At 46.5% G+C, this 9,023-nt stretch overlaps 3 protein-coding genes across 3 annotated transcripts; all 3 read right to left on the bottom strand.

Annotated features, from left to right (window-relative positions):
* Nucleotides 1-100: 100 nt before the first annotated feature.
* Nucleotides 101-667, bottom strand: LOC126565908 (uncharacterized). Its single transcript, XM_050223116.1, has 2 exons — nt 432-667; nt 101-365 (listed from the first exon to the last, which is right to left on the bottom strand). Exons 1-2 carry the CDS (start codon nt 665-667, stop codon nt 101-103), a joined length of 501 nt encoding a protein of 166 aa, XP_050079073.1.
* An 882-nt stretch (nt 668-1,549) lies between these two features.
* Nucleotides 1,550-3,208, bottom strand: LOC126564649 (DNA polymerase delta subunit 3). The gene is made up of 4 exons (XM_050221737.1): nt 3,107-3,208; nt 2,877-3,032; nt 1,815-2,805; nt 1,550-1,743 (listed from the first exon to the last, which is right to left on the bottom strand). Exons 1-4 carry the CDS (start codon nt 3,173-3,175, stop codon nt 1,550-1,552), a joined length of 1,410 nt encoding a protein of 469 aa, XP_050077694.1. The 5' UTR covers nt 3,176-3,208.
* A 2,242-nt stretch (nt 3,209-5,450) lies between these two features.
* On the bottom strand, nt 5,451-8,751 carry LOC126564016 (vacuolar protein sorting-associated protein 54). Its single transcript, XM_050220917.1, has 2 exons — nt 8,465-8,751; nt 5,451-8,178 (listed from the first exon to the last, which is right to left on the bottom strand). The coding sequence occupies exons 1-2, from the start codon at nt 8,671-8,673 to the stop codon at nt 5,451-5,453; spliced, it is 2,937 nt and encodes a 978-aa protein (XP_050076874.1). The 5' UTR covers nt 8,674-8,751.
* Between the last annotated feature and the right edge of the window lie 272 nt (nt 8,752-9,023).

Genomic DNA, 9,023 nt, shown 5'->3' with positions numbered 1-9,023 from the left:
AACAGGGATCGCACCAAACCCACACCGTCGATTTAAACTGTAATAAAGTGTAATACAATTTTTCAACCTTAAAACCCAACGATCGTGTTCTCTCTATCTATCAATCCGGCGACAGTCCCAGCAGGCCGAACACGTTCCGAGATAGAAACCGGTACAGATCCCGTGCATCCTCCGCACCGAAGTAACCGGCCAGCCAACTCTGCAACGTACCGCCACCAATCTTCGAGCTGAGCGGTTGAAAGGTGAACGTGTACATCAGCAAACACTTGGCCACTCGCAACTCGGCACCGAATTTGCGCAGAAAATCACCAATCAGTCGAAACAAATAGATGAGAATCTTGACGCCACCGACAACGCCAGATGTCCTAAAAAAATTTCGGATGTTTAAGTCATACGACGGATTTTCTTGAACGAAGACGCTCTGTACTTACATGCGTGAAGAGAGAGAATCGCGCTTCATAACCTCCACATTGGACAATGCAGTTTGTTGCTCCGCAATACCACCGTAATACATTGAAGAATGCTTCAACCTGTTCCACTGACCAATTTGTGTTGGAGGAACAGTTGGTTCAACCGTTCGCTCGACAAGTTCACCGGAAGTTGCGTTTGTCAGCTGTCCGGAACAGAAAGAACACAGCAGTAGCACCATCCACAGTATGGCCGTCATCCTTCATGGATATGTTACGATACGTTTGATGCGGTTGAAGTTTGCGAAGGAACTGAACGGTACGCGAGGGGAAAAAAGACGATGCCATGCCGGGATAACGGCGCTATCGTCTCAAAGGGATGGCGCTAGCGTAATAGAATTTAAATGGGTTTTGTAAAGGGCGCAGAAAGAAAAGGTAGAGATAACCGATGGAAAGGACATCACACACACACTCTAACTTAAGCCACTATTACCGGGGTAGACTTTACATCACCAAAAGGGCATAACCATTATCGATTACCCAAGGTACATCGCCGACACGAAGCAATTGAACAGTGCCTCGGTACAAACATCCTAGACACATGATCTTTCGTAGCACGTGGCCCATGAATCGAAGCTGATCGAGTTTTACTCGAGGCTTGATCCTATCCTTTTTTGCTGTCCTACGCTCCTATGCTTTTTTGCTATCAGACTTTTTATTAAAGACCTAATAGATCGAAAACTTAATTAAATTTATAACACCAGCACAATTCATCAATTTGTAGATACCGACCATCCTTAAGAACTGATGCTCGTTGAACTTCCTATTGGTGCGATCCTCATCACACATTGAGGTGAATAATTCAGGCTCCGAGCATTTGTTTTGGACCTAAGTCAGGAAATTTCCCTTCTTAGCACAAATCATCGTTTCCTACCAAGTTTTGTCCCCAATTATTTCTCCCCGCACTCTACAACCAGAGACTCCAGAAGGCAGCTGCTGTACCTTAGAGCTCGTGTAGAATACCGGACTGTTATTTCACATCCATAAAGGTTAGTTCATTCGACCTCAAACTACGTTCATCTTTCACTCCCAGTGAACATTTAACGGAAAGTTTATTTTACTGCATTTTTTTACGATGAGAATTACTTCTTTGCAAAAAAGCTCATAATTGAACCTTGCTTGGTTTTCGGTGTTGGTGGCGTTACCTTCTTCTCTACCGAAGAGGCTTTGCCTTGGGCCCCGGCTTTCTGTTTTGGAGTTTCCGTCGGTGTTGCAGTTTCTTTTTCTGTAGCGCTAGACTCATCTTCCGATACCATTTCGTAGTCCTTCATGGTGACTGAAAATAAGACAAACAATTTTTTTTAAAGAAATCCTTTTTTAATCCCTATAGAAACCCAACAAACTCACTCAAATAACCCTTCTCATCGGTGTAGGTTTTAGTGATCAGCTTCTTAACTTTGCTCCGATTACGGTTCACACTGTTCGAATCATTCTCGACGGGCTTTTCCGGTGAAAGCGATGACGGCTTCTGTGCTTCCGGCTCTTTCCCCTCTTCCTTCTCATGCTGCTGCTCCATTTCTTCATGATCAAACTCCACCAATCGTTCCTTGCGTTGTTCGACCGCCGCTTCCTTTTCGTCCAGTTCCTCATCGCTAGATGAGTCACAAATTTCCAGAAGACGTGATTTCTTTGAAGGATTCGACGCCTTTTTCCGCTGCAGCAAAGGTTTCTTGCTGGTACGCTTCTTACTATCGGCCCTCTTCCGGTCCTCCTGAGGTGTGTTTGGGATGACATCTTCATCCTCTTCTGTGGCCTCCTCATCATCGGTGTGGGTACGTTTGCGTGTTTTTTCTTCTTTTTTCACTGGTTCCGGTTTTTTCGTTGCCTTTTCCACTGCTTTCGTAGCAGGTGATGGAGGTTCCTGTTTGATGGCAGCTTTCGGAGCAGCAACAGCAGTAGATTGACCAGGTTTTGAAGAGAAAAACGATGAAATTGCTCCCTTCCCAGTAGCGACAGCTTTTTTCGTATCCTTTTTCGGTGATTGCGTTTTTGGTGAAGCTTTTGGTGGTGTGGCCGTTTTCGGTTCCTCTTTTACAGACACTACCGGTGTTGCTGGAGGGGAATGTTTCTCTTCCTTTACCGGTGCTTTGCTGGCCATTGCGAACATGTTCGGTTTGGAGGGTTTCGGGTCCGGCTTTACCGGTGTTGGAGCCTCCTTTTGGGACGGTTGAGCAATTTGACGCTTTTCCGAATTCAGTCGTATTTTCATCACACTGAACTCATTATCATTTACCACGTTCAGCGGCCTAACATCCGACGCAATTTCAACGGAATAAAGCATTTTCATGCAGTGCGGATAGTTTTTGCTTACTTTTTCCAATTTTTCCGCGTTTGCCATCTGAAAAAGAAAATTTAAACGCAAATCAAAAACGGATCATTATGAAGCAAGCGCAAAGCAATGCTACGTACGGAGATGAAAAGGTTTCCATTTTTATCGATCCCACGGACGACGTACTCCACCGAAAGCTTCTTTGACTCTTTTTGTTCTTCGAGCCATTTCTGCAGCACTTCTATGGCTTGCTTACTATCCAAACTCCACGTGTTACTAATTTTCCGTATAGTAATCTAGGAACAAAAGAGTGAAATTTGGAGTTAATCTTGTGAATCTGCGCTGTTAATAATGGCATAATTTGACTCACTTTCTCGTTGGCATCAAATACGATGTGACCTATTTCACGGTGACACGTTTTCTGTAGCTCTGCATCCATGGCTAAGGGCACTTAATACATCCAACTTCCAAACTTAACTATATTTAACTATTTGGGTAAAGATTTCGCCCGAGAGATTCCCGAAAGGAAGCTAACAATTGAAGCACAGAAATGCACAACACAAAATATTCGCGCAATTTTCCACTTGTTGTGACAATTTAGCTGTCAACCATTTGTTTACGTTGGGAGGAGCGTTGACATATGAGCGAAATGCGAACGCCATCTGGCAGAACATGTTTGAAGAAGCAAAATTTAAATTAAAAAATCGTGAAAAAATCGAGAAAACGTCCACGTCCAGTTACATTCTACTGCTGGCTGTATGATCGCCAATTCTTTTCCAAAAAAATCGGTCCATGACTGCAGTCCTCAATTCACGGCTATTCAGCTCTCTGACTGGTGCAACTCCACCGGATCCAGCCAACGGGCTCGCTTTGCTCCTCTGCGGCTCGTGCTGTACGGGTCACTGAAGAGTACCTTCTTGGTGGGAGCATAAGTCCGGGATCCGGCTCTGACTACCGTCAGGATATCAGCAACACCTAGCAGCTCAGCTGATTCGAGGTTCCTTCGCCACACACACCACCAAAGACAGCTCCCGCCGTTCGAAAATGACGAGAGCATTGGCGTCCTCCGTTCGCAGGAGTTTGTGGAGCCCTCTTAGTAGACACGATTTCCGAGAACATTGCGCAATTTGAATTTAATTGCTTACGTTATTGTGTGATGACACACACTTGGCATGAATTGGAATGAGACACAAAACGATGAAGACGAAATAACTTAAGCAACGATTTTGTCCTGGGGATACGTACGTACTTTGTTGCTTGTCGAGTGGCTCTAGTTGAATTAGACCTGCCAGCGAACGATTGCCACTATAAAGCCTTGGATCATGATTCTTGGACGTGGATTAAAAAGCTTTGGTACACACCAACGACGAGAAACAAACACGTGTGCCACGTACACGAGAGCTGCCAATTTTATTTATTTATTAAATCCACCCTTCCACGACTGCAAGAAGTATCGTCCATACAATGATTACCTAAACACCTCTCCCCATCCTATATCCAGAAAACGGCCACTTACTTAAACGGCACGGAATTGGTCAAAAGTGTGTGTATCTTGATTAGCATGCGCAACGCTAGGCTGAAGAATTGTTTCGGTTTATTTTTTTCCGTAATTTATCTACCATTTTGCTGGTGGGTGCTTGTTGGTGGCGTTATAAATGTGTCTTTACTCGATTATATCATAGTATTCTCCATCCCTCGTTCCCTTGCTCAAAGCCTTCGCGTAATTACACTTGGAGTACACACGCGCAATACGCCACAGTCTTTGCACATTGCCCACACTGGCCCTCGGTTAGCTATACTTTCCCAGTGAGCGAGCAAGGCTTGGAAAAGAAAATTGTAGATGCCCTACTAAAATTAAAATAAAGGAAGCAGTAGAATATGCCCTTTCGGCACAACAGAAACAACACCTGACCCTGAATCGTATATAATACTCTAGCGTGTTTACTTTTTGGTATGAAATAATATAATGTAGCAGTAGCAACGCATATTACTTAAGTAAGCAACCATAATTAAGTTTACTACTGGTTCGACAAATGAAAGAAAAGCGTAATTAATACGTTGCAGTTGTTGCAGTTGGCTTCATTATGCCTGTAAGTCAACCAATTCTTATCGCTTATGCATGAATTATTGTCTCAAGGTTAAAAGTAAAATTAAAAAAAACTGTAAAGCTGTTTAAGCTGAATTGCATCAGTTATTATAAATTAAGTGTTTAACTTAGAAATTTTGTGTACAAAATAAATGAAAGAATTCAAGCCTAAATGACAAAAATTGGTAACTTTGAGACAAAATTCAAATCCAACGAATGTCTTACGGTGTAATGCTTTTCCCTATCATTTGCATTTCCCTGTATATATATATATATATATATATATATATATATATATATATGTAAAAAAATTATTATATAATTCTGTAACTGTAACTTCGCAATGCCCTACCACAACTGCTTACTGTTCCCTTATTTATGTGACGAGAAATCTAAGACCTGCAAAAGTAAACGCCTAATTAGTTTAACTAAATCGCACAACCACAATACATCAAACACAACACATTTGGCAAGGCGAAGGAGAATATGTCTGTGCTTACCGAATATAAAATTAAAATAAAGGAAAGTATATACGTCCGGTATAGTTAAACAAGCAACAACAAAAAATGCACCAGGAAGCAAAGCGTCGTGTGCTGGAATGCACCAAAAATCCCAACCAACTCCCTACCTACTTCAGCCAAATATCATCCATCGTATCGTCGTGCAGTTCGTCGACCGGCATCGCTTTTAGCGTCCGCAACGTTTCCATGTAGAACGTTAGCTCCGACACAACGACTCCGTGCTGTGGGCCACCATTGTTTGTGATGTTGTTCCGCAGCAGCTGTTCCCGTAACTTATCCTTAAAGTTGCGCTGCACCGTCCGATAAATGGCGTGTACCTGCTTTTCCGGCAGTATTGGTGCAATCGCTTCGTGCAGCTTTACAAACTGACGGCTAATGTTGCGGAACGGTTGCGAAGGAACGGGTGGACGAGCGTCCCAGTTGTTAAGCTGTCCAGTCACAACATCGCACACGATCGAAAGGACTTTGTTTTCGATCTCCTTGATGTGGCTAACGAAATCTTTCTCCACCGAATCGTACCCGGAAGTGGTGGTGGCGATCGGATGCGATCCGCCATTTGTTAGTGATCCGGTCGTTCCGGAGGTAGTATTGGTGTGGTTGGTGTTGCTATTAATGATTGATGCCGAGCCATCAAGCGACCGGAAGTGACGTTTTACGTGTGGCAATAGCCAAAGGACTAGTTCGAGCGCTCGGGACACGAGCGCCAGATTGCTGCTGGTGATGGTTTTAAGGCCAGCCACGTGCAGTGCTCCGGCGCCGAGGACTAGCTGACAGCAGCGCGAATTAAACATACGAAGCAGATCGACTACGTTACGCCCAAGCTGAGGAGCAATCACTGGAAGTTGTGTGGCACAGCGACAATATTCGGAAACGATCTGTACCAACAGTAAGGCGGCTCCAACGAGGGCAAACGGTTCACCTTCTACCTTGAGCACGGATTGGGGTGGTGGTGAAGCAGTGCCACCGTTCGTTTGTGCCGGTTTACTCCAGTGAAAGTCCCCCCGAGCAATGCAATCGATCATTGTCTGGAACTCGGCAGGAACTTCAGCTTGCTTCCAGCGTTCGCTGTCGAGCAGAAGGGCCAACTTTGACTTCCGTTCGGTGTGGAACTTTTGCGCAAATCGATTCCCCTGTGCAGAGAGTGCTAGCTTTAGTGGGACACTCTGCACACCACACGCCTCCTGACATCCGTCCGTAAAGCGTTCCACAATCTGTGCCAGCTGTGCGATCTGTTCCGCACTGACAGAGCTTTTTTCGAGGCTTTGGTTTGATACGAGGTTCGCACACCGTTCATGACAGTAGTTACAGACACTCTGGAGCAGGTTCGCCAACTTATCCTGCACAACGGTATAATCCGGCGCGGAAAGGAATGCTTCCGTATCGATAAAGCTCACATCGTCCGTAAGACGTCCAGCACTAGCGTCCGCCGTTTGCTGCATAACATCGTGCACCGCCCGAATACGGCGTAGCAGCTTTAGCAGCGTTCCTGTTGCACTTTCCAACAGAAGGATCCATTCGGAAAGTGATAAACTTTGCGCTTCCTCACCGGCCCCGGTTAGACAGACTTCCGCATCACCGGAAGCGATCACCTCGATCACGAGCTGCTTCACAATCGCCCTCACCGTCGTAATTGCTTCATCCCGGTACGTGTCGATAAAGTCCAGACTGCGCTTCCTCAACAAACCGGAAATGATGCAAATCAGCTTATCCTCCTCCAGCACACGCTCCTCCCCATGCGGTTCACCGTTCGCAAACGGCCGATTCAAATCCGCCGTCGAGTACCGTTCAAAGTCCGTCTTGAGCATCTTATCGATCAGCAGCTCCATCTCGCACAGCTGCGAAGGCAGATGACGGAAGCAGTGCACCCCGGTCAGCTCCTGGCCAAGTATTTCCTGCGTTGTACTTATTAAATCCAGTGCGGCCACATAATCCTGCGTACTTAGCAGCAGCTGTATCATCGGTTGCGTTTGATGAACCGTAGACATCAGCTTCAGCTTCTCCAGCACCAGATTGTTGTTGGCCCGTATCCTTTCCGCCCGGATCACCTGCAACGATTCCTTCACGATCATGTCGTCGATCTGCTTTACCTTGGCCCGCAACCGTTTCACATTCGCTAGCGCTTCCGTCATCTGCTCCATAATTGCATCCTGCGAGGTCATCGCGTGGAAAAAGGCGGACGATTTATCGGCCACCTGTTTCGCTATCAGCACCTCCACAATGTCCAGATAGTGGCTAAGTCGTTCCTGTAGCTGCCGGCTAGATTGTCGCGTCTGTTCACCACCTTCCGTCCCGAGCCCGGCAAATGCCGCCCCAAACGTTGCCGGACGATGTAATTCCAGCTGTTGCTTCAGAAACACCTCCGGAATGTCCTTCAGGCTGGCCGTGGCACCATTCGGAAGACGATCGCTTACCAGCGCCTGCTGACTAGTAGCGTTCGCTGTCGGTACATTCGCTATACGTGTGTGCACTCGGTACCGCTTCCCGATCCGCTTCAGATAGCCATCGAACGCTTCCCACCGGATGTCGGCCAGTCGGGGTGAGGGTGCAACCAACGTACCCTCCACAAACGTATCGCCCCATTTTTTCGTGAAAAAGCTCGTCTGCTTACCCCGGCTCGGATCGTTCAGCACGGCAGGAAGATTTTGGGCGGCGGAAAACACCGACCACTTGACGTGCGGTTCCCTCTGCTGGGCGTTCACGTGGCACCGGGTGACGTGCATGTCGTAATCGCGATCGCTAACACCGTCCAGCGGCAACGAGGCGCACACACCGTTGTAACCATAGCGACACACGTACGAGCCACCTTCAACGGTGCAGTGCTGCTGGCGAAGGTGCCTGTTCCAACGTGCCGGAAAGAAAAGTAAAGAAGAGTGAGTAAGCGAGTGTGTGTGTGTGTGTGTGTGTTAGAAAAATGCAAAAGAGGAAAATGTGAAGGAAAAACTGTAAAAAAGCAACTATACTGATCAATTTCCTTCCCCGTGCTGGCATGCGACAAGGAGGAGCTCCCGCCAGAGGGGTTTTCGACAATTGGTGCTAATTAACCTCGGTTACTGCTATAGAGAGTCACAGTTGACCCCGGTGGCGCATTGCACGCTATCAGTAAGTCAGTTTCTCTCCCTACCTAACAAACTCTGCGGTATTTTTGAATAAAAACAGTTGCTGCTGCTGCTGCTGCTGGTGGGGTGACTGTTGGTCGCATGATGGCCACTGTTGCTGTTGCGGCAACGTTTGATCGCCGCCCCGGGTCGATACGGGCGATAGGCAGTATTGACAGCTTTGCCAAGGCGGAGGTTCCTTCAGATCGAAACTTCCCGAGGTAGACTTTGCCATTGGCACATATTGTTGGAACGGGAAGACTCGCCGCCCGCCTAAAAAAATACACCACGCACAATCGCACACACGTACACACACACAGAATTTGGTACGATGACAAACCGTAATCCAACCGCTTTGATGGAATGTTTCGAGGGTCTTTATCAGTGCAAACAATAAACTACGGTCGACGTGGGACACCACACGGGTACAAATAAATGATACGGAACGACCAGTGCCGAAGGAGGGATTGGAAAAATACACACAACGTATCAAAATTGCTGCTTCAGCTGACACAACACCGATTATTTTTTGCTTTCGAGTTTTGACACTAATGACGTAAGCTTATGTGTACGGTTGTAAGGTGT

This window comes from Anopheles maculipalpis, chromosome 3RL (assembly GCF_943734695.1).
Source record: "Anopheles maculipalpis chromosome 3RL, idAnoMacuDA_375_x, whole genome shotgun sequence".
Taxonomy (NCBI): Eukaryota; Metazoa; Arthropoda; class Insecta; order Diptera; family Culicidae; genus Anopheles; species Anopheles maculipalpis.
This window is presented reverse-complemented; position numbering and strand designations above follow the sequence as displayed.

Coding starts and splice junctions, on each gene's coding strand:
- LOC126565908 (XM_050223116.1), bottom strand. CDS start 667: ATGACGGCCATACTGTGGATGGTGCTACTGCTGTGTTCTTTCTGTTCC. Junction 366..431: donor GATTCTCTCTCTTCACGCAT/GTAAGTACAGAG, acceptor AAATTTTTTTAG/GACATCTGGCGTTGTCGGTG.
- LOC126564649 (XM_050221737.1), bottom strand. CDS start 3,175: ATGGATGCAGAGCTACAGAAAACGTGTCACCGTGAAATAGGTCACATC. Junction 3,033..3,106: donor TATTTGATGCCAACGAGAAA/GTGAGTCAAATT, acceptor TTTTGTTCCTAG/ATTACTATACGGAAAATTAG. Junction 2,806..2,876: donor ATGGAAACCTTTTCATCTCC/GTACGTAGCATT, acceptor TTTCTTTTTCAG/ATGGCAAACGCGGAAAAATT.
- LOC126564016 (XM_050220917.1), bottom strand. CDS start 8,673: ATGGCAAAGTCTACCTCGGGAAGTTTCGATCTGAAGGAACCTCCGCCT. Junction 8,179..8,464: donor AATACCGCAGAGTTTGTTAG/GTAGGGAGAGAA, acceptor ACGTTGGAACAG/GCACCTTCGCCAGCAGCACT.